Source organism: Lissotriton helveticus, chromosome 3_1 (assembly GCF_964261635.1).
Source record: "Lissotriton helveticus chromosome 3_1, aLisHel1.1, whole genome shotgun sequence".
NCBI classification, from domain to species: domain Eukaryota; kingdom Metazoa; phylum Chordata; class Amphibia; order Caudata; family Salamandridae; genus Lissotriton; species Lissotriton helveticus.
Window position 1 is genome coordinate 1,647,237,283 of NC_136061.1, and position 13,595 is coordinate 1,647,250,877.

Below are 13,595 nucleotides of genomic sequence, written 5' to 3' on the forward strand. Positions count from 1 at the left end.
CTGTTCTCTGGGCCCGGTTTGTGGCGCCGCACGGGAGTAGGCCCGCGTGCTCCGCGCTGCCGTGAGTGGCGGATCTGCGCTCAGGCGGGCGCTGCGTTCTCTGCGCCTCGCGCCTCGGCACTCACCGTGCAGGGCTGGCCTCTGACCTGGGGGGGTGTTCTGGGCTTCTGGTTGCTGCCCTGCCGGAGCCTGGGGGGTGCAGCCCCTCGGGAGTCCGAGCGTCACCCGGGTCCGCGTTCTCCAGCGCCGGGCCGCACCTGTGACATTGGGCGATGGGGGATGGGCACCTTTCCGCTCCTCGGTTAATCGCGACAGTCCGGATGGCGGTCCTCTGCGGCGCCGCACTTCGCCGTCGGGACGCCTCCGTCTTCTGTGGCCTGCCGGGGGGTCAATTACCGACTGTGTGTCCTGGCGTCGCTGCCGTTTGGTCGCGTCTCCCAAGGGTCCCGTTCGCACGGCCCTTACTTCCGGTTACAGCACCGGGCTTTCCTGTTGGGTCTCGCCGGCGCCGTGAGCACCTCCTCGGCTGCGTCGGCCTCGTTGGTTCCGATGCGGTCTCGGGGCTCGTCGAACTCCGATTTTCGGTCCAACGCTGCGTGGGCACCTTTCGGTCACTCGCTGTTAGCCCTGGCCGGCCAGGCGGTGAATTTCACGGATAAATTGACCCCTGAGTGTGGGATCACGCTGGAGCTCCGCTAGGGTGCAGCCAGTCTCGCTGCGCGCGTAGCCACGCCCCTCCTCAGCATATCTTGCCTATTGATATTCCTAACTGTCAGGCTCATTAAGTTAACCATCTTTTCCCATTTATACTTTCATTGTATAGTTTCATTTCTTTTTTTGCTTCCTATTTCCTTCTAGCCCCCCCTTGCTCTGTTAGCTCTGCCAGAAACTCTCCTGCTTTTATCTCGGAGAAAAACATTCTTGTTCGACCTGCAGAGATAACCTTTAGCTTTGCTGGGAACATTAGGTAAGCCTCAAGCAAAATATCCTATCGAAGCTCAAACTGGAAAACACTTCTTTTCCCCACCCATACATTTTTTCCCCTTCCCAAATCTTCTAAAAACTTGGCATGTTTAAGCTTAGCTAGATAAGCATGTTGTTGGAAATGGCCCTTTTTGCAGGGTTGTGTCCAAACCTTTTGTTTATTCATCCTATTTCTTCCTGACCTACTGTTGTTGATTTTAGGACTCTAGGCACTTTTTTTTTGTAAACATATATTTTATTGGCATTTGTAAAAAAAAAAACAAGATGAGCATCACATTTCAAATCACCCCAGGTCGCGTTAGCAACAGTCTACACAGCATCCATGGATACTCATGCCCCTAAATAAGGAAAGAAAACCCAGAACCCCCCACCCCCCCACCTCCGTGCCCCCCTCCCCTGTCAGTGCGCCTACAACCAATATATAAAAACACAGTATCTATGGAAACTCTCCACGTATCATGAACTCACTTTGTGCCGGATAGTGTACAGGGGACAGCTTCCTAAAATACGCTTGGCACACTATCATTATCCTTTCTTCCTTTGGCAGTATCCTTGCCACCAGGGTGCTAACGCCTAAGCTAATTCCTCCTCCTCCTCACTCGAACCATCCGCTGGACGCTGGAGCGCTGTCACCAATGCCTCCCACGCTCTAGCCACTTCTAGGGATTTATCATTATCTAAGCGCCTGGTCTGCTGCAGTCGGAGTGTGCCCTCAGCTCGAGCCCAGCGCAATAGATTTGCCTTTCATCTTGAATAACTAGGGCCCAGGTTCGATTTCCAGTGCATGGTGAGTTCCCTCTTGGCCAAGATTAAGCCTAAGTCATAGAATTTGCTAGTAACTTTCATTCAGGGGGTATGTGGGAACCAGAGTAACAAACAGGTTCCCATGTCGCCTCTATCTGCCGGCCCGTGACAGCATTCAGACAAGCCACCACTTCCTTCCAATAATCTTTCAAGCCCGCGCATGACCAGAACATATGGGAGAAATCGGCTCCATCAGCCCTACATCTCGGGCAGTGCGATGTAGTGCCACCAAAATATTGCGAAATCTTAACAGGCGTCAAATACGCCCGATGTAGAGTAAAAAACTGGACTAGTTGACTAACATGCATATTCTCTCTGTGAAATTTGTATTATGGATTGGGGCTTTCATGATTGCCATATTTGATTTACTAGTCAGTCCCTTGTAGTGTGCACTGTGTGTGCCCAGGGCCTGTAAATCAAATGCTACTAGTGGGCCTGCAGCACTGATTGTGCCACCCACATGAGTAGCCCTGAAAAGGTAACTCAGACTTGCCACTGCAGAGTCTGCGCGCAGTTTGCAACTGCCACGTCGACTTGGCAAGTGCACCCACTTGCCAGGCCCTAACCTTCCCTTTCTTACATGTGAGTCACCCCTAAGGTAGGCTCAAGGTACCCCTGTAAGCTGGGTGCAGTGTATGTGAAAGGTAGGACATGCCCTGATGTGTATGACAAGTCCTGATAGTGAAGTACTGCCAATTTAGTTTTTCACTATTGAAAGGCTATCTGGCCCGCAGCAAAGCATGGGAGTTAATTTATAACATCTTATTAATATAACTTCCCATTGGGACCAGATGGGAAAATAAAGTTTAGTATGCCTAAACTCAGAATCTAAAGCTGCATCTTTTAGTAAAGGGGATTTTTACATTCTGTGTTTGAAAATACCACTTTTAGAAAGAAGGTATTTTCTTGCTTAGCCATCCTGTGTGCCTCTGTTAGGATGTGTATTGCCTGTCTGGCTTTGGAGTGACAGGGGCTGGGGATGTGCAGTGGCTTCAGAAAGTCTGGATGAGTCAGGGCTGGGCTGAATAGACCTGGGCTGCATTCAGAGTAGTGGGAGGAGTTGTCACTAGCACCTGAATAGGCCCGGTTTGCATTTAGAGTTGTGGGAGGAGATTTCCCTTGCACCTGAATAGGCCCGGTCTGCCTTGGACAAAGCTGTCTCCGGCTCCTGCTGGGTAGCTGGGCCAGAGAGGAAAAAATTGGTTTGGACTAAGCACAGTCACTCTCTGCCTAAGAGGACAAAGGAATTTGGAGAATAAATATTGGAACCCAAACCCCTAAACTTTAGAGCTCTTTTTGACCAGGAAGACTGCCAATAACAAGAGCTGGAGAAGCTGTGAGGAGGAACTACCACTTTGCTGTGTGCTTTGCTGTGTTGGCCGGTAGTGGCTGCTTCTGTCTGGGACAGTGAAAGGACTGAACTTTTACTGTCCAAGGGCTTGAGGTAGAGCTTGCCCCCTGTTCAGGAAGCCTCAGGAACAGCAAAGACTTCAAGCTCTTTTGCCATCAGCACTGGGATCTGAGTGTTTTGTGCTGCAAAAGAAGAAAAGGAACCCGATGCCGTCTACGAAGCCCCTGCCGACTCCGTGTCTTGAAGGCACCTCAGAGGGCACACCGCAACGCCGCAACGCAACCCTGGTCTCACCGACGCCACCATCTGATGCCGCCACTTGTACAGCGAACTGTGAGCACCGCATACCGCATGCCGCACCCCTGCACTTCCCACCGCAGCGCTGAGGCCTGCCGGCGCTCCCGACCTTATTTGCGAGGAGTTCGATCAGCAACGCGTGTGACTTCAAAGGTCCAGAGACTCCAGCAGCGACCTCCAGAACGGATGCCTGGGAACGCAGTGCTTTCGTAGCTCAATGAGAGATCCCTGATGCCCTGCATTTCTAAAGGTTCTGTTTTGCGGGTCTTCCCAACACCGTAGCTGGTCCACGGTCAGCCAGAACTGTTTGGATTTCACGACCCTATGATAGCCCCAGACGGAGCTTTTGACTTCAAGGATCTTTATTTCAAGTCTATTTTGATTACTGAAGATATCTAAGTACTGTATTATGGTTTTATCGTTTTCATCTTGTCTTAAGTATTTAAAAATATTGTATATTTTCCTGAACTGGTGCAGTGTTCTTTTGTAGTGCTTTCACTGTGTTACTGTTGGTTATGTGCAAATGCTTTACGCAATGCCTCTGAGATAGGCCTGACTGCTTGTGCCAAGTTACCAAGGGGGTGAGCAGGTTTTTTTTAGGAATGTAACTCCCTTATCCTGACTAGAAGGAAGGGTCCCTACTTGGAAAGGGTGCAAACCATTACCAACTAGAACCCCCCATTTCTAACACATGTGATTTACCAAATTTCGTGAATATCCTGCCACAGTGTCAGTCAAAAGTTATTGGCAAATCCAAAAGTGCCTTTTCAAAGGAAAGTTTGTCTCAGCCATAACTACACAGTATTGTCCCCCACTGTGTAATACCAAGAAAACATACATTTACAAAAGAGTATAGTTACAGACATGAGAAATAATGTACGATTGTATTGTTCTTTAAACCAGTAAATTCTTAAAACAAACACTCACTTTAAAGTTTTTGTTTTGTTTTTAGTTTTTTTGGGAAATACAACTAAATAAGCACTAGCTTAGTTACAATTGTGCTTTCAAAGAAAGGGTGCATGGAAGAATTTGAAAAACTGAAGAAAAACATCTACTTGTAACCTTGCTTATAATCTTGTTCTGCTGTGCCACTCCGTACAAAAAAGTTGGTTTGTTTGGAAGCATGGATCAGTGGATTTGTACTGGCCGTGCAATTTATCAGCTGGCACGATCTGTGGGGTAGAAGAAGATGTTCCTTCCTCTTCAAGCTCTCCCATCCTATTTATTTTCTCAGCAGAGAGCTATTTCAAACATTGACAAACATTAAGATGCTTATGCATGTTGGCCATTCTAAAGCTGCTCTTGCCTGTTTCTACTGCTGGGTTTCTTTTTATACAAAGGGGAGGTTACCTACTTAGATGTAAGTTTCTTTTCACCAGATATAATAGTGGAAAATGGATTCTGGTGGATTCTTGCTAACTTCAGTATCCGCAATCTCAAGTTCTTCTTCCACTTCTCATTACCTTTGTTCTGGATTTCTGCTCTCCTGTGTCTCCAGTTCAAAAGGCATTTCAAAAATGTAAATAGATTTGTTCCCTAAAAAAAAAAAACTACAGATAAATAACTTAGTTGTCTCCTTTGCTGTAGGACTCAGTAAAGATAAGGATGGCAATGAAGAGTTTCAGAAACCTAAGAACTATTTGAAGGGGTATGAATACGTGGTGAGATTCCAATCAAACCTCTGTAATGCTCCATGGAGAGCCCATACTCTGTAGAAAAAAGGATCTCACCCTTGTGCAGGCACCATGTGGAAGCCATCTCTGCGCAGATTTGAGTAAACACTGGGAAGGTATGCTATTTTGCAAAAGAAGCATGTCCAAGTAACCGAGGCGGCAGAGCCAAGACGGATGGATTTCCATGTAGCCACTTTGCAAATATCACTAAGAGTAATATTTTTCATGCATACAGCAATAGCCCCGGTTGAATGTACATTCGGTCTACCTGATTAAACCTTATTAACAAACCGATAACTTAGCATTATACACAAACATTGTCTGCATATTTTTCTCCTTTTCGTCAGCTAGCAAATGTAGCCGAATCTCCACTGTTCAAATATATGGTTTATTTGTGGTAAGTGTTCTGGAAACCCAGCATATAAATGGGCATGTGGTATATGAAGATACAGGACATCCAGTACTTTAGGTGAAACATGATTTGGTTTATTCTTAAGGCAGGAGCTACAGGTAAAGTAGGTATGAAGGAAACCCCACTGGGAGCAGCCTCCTTGCTACTCAACCCAAGCATTCAACTGACACTCTCTCAAACCATGCACACACAAGCATTCTAATTACATCACAATCACTCTGACTAAAAAGGGATATAACACTAAGGGGCTGATTCTGATGGGGGTTGGAAATGCTTCCCGACTGAATCGGGTTGGAAATGGTTTCCAACCCTCTCGGATCGGGAAAGTCCGACTGACGGAGTACAATGCATCCGGATGCTTCCCGATACGATTTGGTTGGACTCCCATTGAGTTCAATGGGAGTATATGTTCCTAACCGCATCATAATTGGGCCCTTGGTCGTTCCCAATCTCATTTGGAAGGAGCAAATGCCATTGGGAGGCCTTCCTAACTGCATCAGAATCAGGCCCTAGGTGGGAAAGCTTTCCAATCCGCATCAGAATCAGGCCCTAAGAGGAAAATACATGGCAAAGATGAAGATACCACAGGGCATATTCTATTTTTATATTTATAACATATTTATATTATATAGTCTACTGTTTATGACTTTAATGAAGATTCCTACAATACAGAACTATAATTTGAAGTAAGTCACGTTTCCATCCTGTGACATGAACATTTTATGTTATTGCCTATTTCTTCACAGGGATAATTCCTGCCAAAGGAGTGGTGGAAGTCACTGTTCAATTTAAACCCTTTGAATACGGAACTGCTCACATGGAATTACAGTTATTGATTTCTCAGTTTAATTCTAAGCCATTTACATGTGTTTTTACGGGGACATCATCACCTCATCTAGCAGTTAAGTATGTTATAATTATAGTTTTTTCTTATTTATCTCGAGTTAAGAAATACCTTATACAAAATGTAACTTGCTTTGTAATGAAGTTTTATTTAAAGGGAGTTTAGCAACATTTATGCCAAATATTTTGAATCTACATAAGAACGGAGTGTAGCGTGTAATGCAAGTATCACCCTTGAAATCTGAAGTTTACCTAATGCTGCTTTAACATAAACCATGTAATTGAAGAGAGGTAACTTACATTTTATGTTCTGATGACAGTACAGTTGCAAACATAATGAACAGCTAGCTATAAGCGATATACATACAACAGTGACTAGAAAAGTAATACTTAACAAATATGTTAAATACAATTTAATCCATGCTGTGTTCAAGATTTTCTTACCGCTTGTTCCAGATTAGCTCTTATTCCTGTGGACCATTTCTTGACAGATAAATGTATACATTTGGTTTTTGAGAGACATAGCACATTAAGTTCCACCCAATCCTCATTGTAGCTTGGAGTGTGTTTATTTCTCAAGATCCTTGTTGTCTGCATTTTCTGCGATTATCGGACAAAAGGTGTGGTGGGGTAGTGGTTCAGTTGATAATACTTTCCCTTTAGAATGGAATTTTTCCAACTCTGAGTTAATGTTCATCTTGCAACCTCTTAAACATTCATAGATTTTGTTCAGCATTGTTTTATTTCAGCTCATGTTGCATCAAATTAGCAATACTCATTTCCTTTAAACCTTCACACCATGTATTAGGATCCCTTCCTGAAATATTGAAAGTTTATAAGAGTACACAACATTTTTGTAACAAAACAGGGTATTCAGCTGTACGATAGTTGTTAGGAACAAGGTATCTGTTATTAAGTTGTAACCTTACATATTATGATTCTGGTTGGCATTTTGCAAAGACACCTGCCAATTGTTCTCCAGTTTGACATCCGTAGTTCATAATGAAATGTTTAGCATGCCTTAATGATGTAAACTTTACTGTAATTTCACCACAAACACTCTGCAAGGTATCCCTTCTTTCTTCAGAGGCTAAACATCTTTGATAATTGGTTTAACAATTGTTTGAAACGTTTCATAAATCAAGAATTTTACCTTGTATTTTAGCAACGGGTTGATTTTTGAGAAGAGCTGTTTAGATAGACGATGATTATCCCAGGAAAGGCAAAGAAACTTTGAAAAAGTGTCTTCAGAATATGTCCACATTAAATTAATAAGAAATATGTTACATTTCTTACACTTTAATCCAAAAAAGAAACAATAAAATGCAAACTCAGAGTAACATTTGTTTAGTATTTAATACACTGTATGAGATTTTCCAAACCAGGAGTGATCCGATTTTTTCAAAAGTGTCCAACCACCCTTCATCTCTGCTATCTCTAGGCAGGTCTCTTCAAGAGATTGTTGAACAAATGTATCCCAAAGCAGCATCGAATTGAATTGATTAATTCATAAGGATAAAGCGATTCAAGGAACAAAATGATACCCTGGAACTAAACAGGAATATATTCAATTCAAACCTTAAAGTTATTTTTTACCTAATTATTGAGAATACAATGTTTGATGCATTTTCAGTATGCAGTTAGAAATCAAATTATATCATTTAGATTTAGGGACCCCGTAGTTTGTCTAAAGAGGACTTAAGACTTATCAAATGACTACATATTAACATATACATTACGAATGAGATGGGTAAAAAATAGGTGGAGCTGTATGAATCAATATTTGAGCATTTATTCTGCACATATTAAAGCGAATATTTATCTAATTTATGATGTAAAGCTTTTATTCAAAATGACACTTCAGAAACTGGGAGTGAGTACAAGGATTTCTAATAACAAAAAAAAAATTCCCAAATTTGTGGTGTTAGCTGTGCATGATATTCAGAATATTAATAAGGGCCTAAATACTCTTCAGGTAGACTGATTGCATGCTGAATGGAGTCACTACATCAACCATTTTCATTATAATGAAATAACTTTTTATAATTGGTTATATCGACATTCTCACCATTCATATAAAATTTGAGGGATTTGAGGGATTTTCCTACAAAACTCGAATAACTATCAATAGTAGAAACACATCTAGTATTAAGTACTCAATCCTTGGGGCACACTCTAGATGTCATATTTGCACCCTTAGGACAAGCCACAGTAACACACAACTCCCCCATACCACAACATCCTTCCTTTCAGTATCTTCTCATCTATCAGTAACAACACTTCGTAAACAACAAAAACCAACAAACTCATACAGACAATGGAAAAAAACTAGCCATCCAGCAACTAAACACCCACCTTGAAAGAACCCTGGGAACCATGCGGCCAAAAGACATATACACATTCTACAACTGAATTTCCACTGCACTGGACAAACAGATACCAATAAAAATCACATCAAGGGTTTGCCACAAAAAGCACACCACAGGGTTAATGACCACATAAAAAGAATGAAAACACAACTAAATAAACTACAATGCACATGGAGAAATCAGGAGATGAAACAGAGAAAACTACACTACTCCACTATAACAGCTCCTCAAAAGAGCCATCAGAACCACAAAAACACACCACTATTCCACAAGCACTGAAGCAGACTGCGGTTCTAAAGAGCTCCATAAAATTCTAACAATTGCGCAAACCAAAGTGCTTAAACACAGAAACACCACAATTATAAGACTTCTGTGACAAAATCGCCAATATTTTGATCTAAAAAAAACTTAAAGATTGAAAATTACCTTAAAATGAACACAAATAGCACCACAGCAAGGCATAACCTAACCACCACAGAAAGAGACACCAATAATCATCCACAAATGCATATCTTCAATACCTTGTCACAAAAATATTTCTTTGAAATTATAATTGCAGCCAGATTAATCTTTAAACCTATCCTTCACTCAACCAGGGCAAAGGAGTTAGCCAGCTGCCTACTCAACTTGTCCCTAGAAAAGGGTTCATTCCGACCTGAGTTGAAAACCTCCTGCATTAGACCTCTTCTCAAAACGAAAAACCTTGTTCCATTACACTACAGTCCGGTATCAAATGAAAAGTTATAAGAGAACAGTGTTTACTCAATTCTCTAACTTTACCGAACATTATGGCTTACTGTCAGACCAACAATCTGGTTTCACACCAGGCAGAGGCAGTGTCCAAATGCAAAAAGTAACAGAGAGTAAACCCTCAAACCAAGGGGACAGGGTTGTCTAGACCAAGTTTACAAGTGCTTCCCCTGGCAACTATTAAACCTGGCAGCCAATTTTACTACACACAATTCAATTTGGCCTCTCTCACATCCATAAGCTCATACTGCACCATGAGGCAAAAGAGGATACCACAAAACTTTAGAAAAATATGTATAGTTGTAATCCTACCATCTGTGTTAAAAATATAATTATATAATATAATATATTACTCAATTTGTAGAGCGCCTGGTTACACCCAACGGTGGTCCTCGCGCTTGGATCCAGACCCCTAAAGGAGGACAGGGAAAGTACCTAACAGAGAGAGACGGATACAAACGCATGTGGAGAGTCTCAAATTATGGAGAGAATAAACAGGTTTTTAGACCTTTGCGGAAGATGCTCTCAGAGGGTTCGGCTCTCAGGGTTAGTGGTAAGGTGTTCCACTTTTTAGCTGCCAGATAACCAAATGATCGGGCTCCCATTCTGGCCCTTAGGAATTTGGGCACTTTGACCAGATGTGTCCCGATGACCTTAGAATGCATACAGTGTTATAAGGGTTTAACATGGGGTGAAGAGAACATATATCAAATATCTTAAAAATTGTGAAAATCAGAATAACACCAATTAATCTGTCTTTAACTGTACTCCTCTACTTAAAATATCATCGACAGTATGATTTTTAATTGATAACATGTGGAAACACCCTGAGCTCATACATCATGTCTTAATACTTTGCCCAAAAGTTAAGATGGAGTTGATATATAACTTCCACCTCCTTCAGCACTACCACACATATGAATCTTCCATAATTAAAACAAAACAATTTCATGTACATCTACGAAATAGAAATAACATATTTAGGGCATGGCCAAACTTCGACATAATATAATCAACATAAAGCATCCTTTCATCACAAAGAGACAGGATTTAAATATTTCCATACAAAAAAATCATATATTTCTCCAAATAAAAAAATAAAAACAATCACAGGCTAACAAAGCTTATGATTAGAAAAAAAACTAGGCATCCACCAAGTAGAACGTGGTACACACAATAATTTCACTTCCATGACGCATACCCACATACAAGGATTGCAGTGTTCATACTTAAGTGAAGTAAAACACGCTCAGTCTGCTGGGACTCAGACCATTAACATGTTGCAGACAGATTGCATGAACACTCAATCATCTAATGTTGTTCTTATTCTATATAAACATCCTACCAAATTCCTAAATCTCCCACTATAAGTCATGACTGAACCACCAATCATCCACTGTGTCCAGCACCTAGGGTAGAGGTCTAAAAACATCATGATAATCCCCTTTCGGTATCCCATCTACCAGTCTCATTGTATTACATACATATCATTACACCTTCCACATCTCAACTTCTCCACAATTCTCACCACAGTGAGCAGGAATTTTGTTTGGAAGTTTTTCTCCGCTTTGTGATAGCTGTCTTCATTGTGCAAAATGTTCTGGGTACCAAGTGGTATGTTCTCAACTCCGTAAAACCAACGGAACCCACCTATTCTGTCGCCTCTCCTTATATTATGATAAGCCTGGAAGAAGCATACAAAATCCTAGGCCTCACACCATTTGAAAGGGAAGAAGCCACAGCAGACCTTACAAGGTCCCCAACAAAGAAAGGATTAACTTGACAGAAGGTGGTGTGGCCGAAGAAAGCCAAAGGTCCGGAGAAGAAGGAAATTTAGGGGGGCTGAAGAGAAATGATCAAGCACCCTAAAGGGGTAAGCAAGGACAATTCTCCTTTAGAAGAGTCCTCTTATGTGGGCTGGCATGGTGAAATTGTGATGGCAGTGGAAGATGAAGTTTCAGCTTCTTTCTTGTACTTCAGACAAGCACTCCAATGATATGCATGAGATGGGTGAACATAAATCTTGATTGCTGTGATTGGAGAAAGTTTTGCCTTACATTAATAGTCAGTGGTAGGTTAGAACTAGATGGAGGTAAGGTTTAGCAGGGTGCATACTCCAATTATAGCAAACAGTGCAGTTTTGCAGGTTCTTTTTTCTGAGTTTTAGGTTTGGAAGGTGAGTGGAGGGTGTCAGGTGGGAAGGGTCTCTTTTGCTCTAGTAACAAGGTGGGCAGCGTGGTGAAGAGGTCATGTGCACCGTGCTGGAGGATGAAAGGAGAGGCACAGTATGTAAACAGTATGTAAACGTTTGAGCCTGGCTGTACTCAAATTAACCATGGAAATGTCAAAGAGCCAATCAATTGTTGCCTCAAGCATTTATTACATGAAATGGTTTACTTACTAAAGAAGACTGTCTTCTTAATGAGGCCAATTTACTGTGGTCGATCACGCTGTGCCTGTCATCCAAATTTTTCAAAGCACAGTCCCTCTTAACCAATAATAAGAAGGCGTCAGGGGTGGGAATCGTCATGAGAAAAAAATTCTAATGTAGGGTTGATAGCTACAAATTCAATGAGTAGGAGAGGTGGATCACACACGGGGAGAATGGGGGTTCATGTGACCCTTCCTTTAATGTACATACAGACCAGAAACCGAAAGCCTTCATTCACACTACAGTACACCTCATTTTAGAATGGATTCAGAAGTGAGAGTTGTAGGTGGAGATTTTAATTTAGTGATTTGTCCACTCAGATAAAAATAAAAAACAGTACTAATTTGGGGGCATTAGTGCAATCTTAGTACCGGGTAAGGCCTTGCTAGAAGATGTAGGTCCTGCGGAAAGTTGGTGTCATCAGCATTCTCTGAAGGTAGCCCCTCCCATTATTCTGCAGCCCTTAAACTTACACCAGGCTAGACACTTACTGTTCTATAAAAGGCTCCAATGCAGTTTGGAAGAGGAACACCAACCAACCCATATCCCTTCTGATCACAGGCCGCTTTAGTTTAATTCAGTTGGCTTGAAACACATGAAGAGGTGACAGGGTGAAACTCCTGGTATCAAAAAACTCAGATAGTGATGAGGTGAGTAAAGTCATGCTAGGGGATGCCATTATAATCTTTATACTGGAGGTGTCCTGTTTTGAAATAATGCTGGTAGTCTTCTTAGCAAAACTAAAGAAAGAGCTATCTAGGGCTCGGGGGAGACATAACCACATAGATTTACAAAACAGAGTAGAGGAGGGTAATAATGATTAAAAAAAACAGATCCAAAACCTAGAAATTGACTAAGCAAACTACCTCCTAGCTAAATTTGATGTTAAATATTTCAAGCAGCCAACTAAGCCTGGTGATTAAACTTAGGAGCGTGTCTTGTCTGTAGTCACATCACTGTGATCATAAACTATTCAGGAGCTTAACCCTCTGGGGAGAGCCAGACCAATTGTGAAGAAGGTTCCGGTGCTGAGAAGACGCCGAACGACTATTCTCCACTGATAAAAGTATTGAAGGGAGAAAAGACCACACTCACCGCATGGGAGTTGTGACTTGATATTAGAAAGTGGTTTCTCTTGAATGGTATGAAAGAAAAACTGGCCAACTAGCACTCAAAGCACAGTGTCTTTGGCAGTGGCAGCTCAATATTGTTTGCCCTGAAGAAATTGCCTGATAAAGACCAAGGCAATGAAACATGTCGGCTGTAAGCAGAGTGCGAATCGATAGGTAGTATTCGCATCTCTCCTTTTTATGTATATGTGTTTACTGTTTGCAACAAGAGAATGCGAGTAAAAGGTTTCTGTATCTTGTTTGCACAGTAGTTTTTTCGTTATATGTTGAATGTTGTTAGTCCTTGTCACATATAAGTTTTGTGTACACTGCACCATTCACTGTCTCTTTTCCTTTGGGTTTCGGACACGTTTACGTTAAGCTAGGTGGCACCGATGATGAGAACAGGGCCATCCTGGTGAGTACCAACCAGGGGTCCCATTGGTGGTGCGCCCGTGAGGTGCCATCTAGCTATTCACACTTTTTTCAAATGTTGTCCTTCTAGTGAATGTATGTCCTGTGCTGCTTTGTAATGTGTTGATCAGAGTATGGCTATCTTTTATCATGGCAAT

The 13,595-nt window shown here is 42.0% G+C and overlaps 1 protein-coding gene across 3 annotated transcripts in view; it reads left to right on the top strand.

Moving 5' to 3' along the window:
- CFAP221 (cilia and flagella associated protein 221) overlaps positions 1-13,595 on the top strand; it is a 661,487-nt gene that overhangs the window by 280,110 nt on the left and 367,782 nt on the right. For all 3 annotated transcript variants that reach the window (XM_078682395.1, XM_078682396.1, XM_078682398.1), the window contains exon 8: positions 6,268-6,427. In XM_078682395.1, the coding sequence (XP_078538521.1) occupies positions 6,268-6,427 (160 nt within the window). The remainder of the gene's footprint in view (positions 1-6,267; positions 6,428-13,595) is intronic.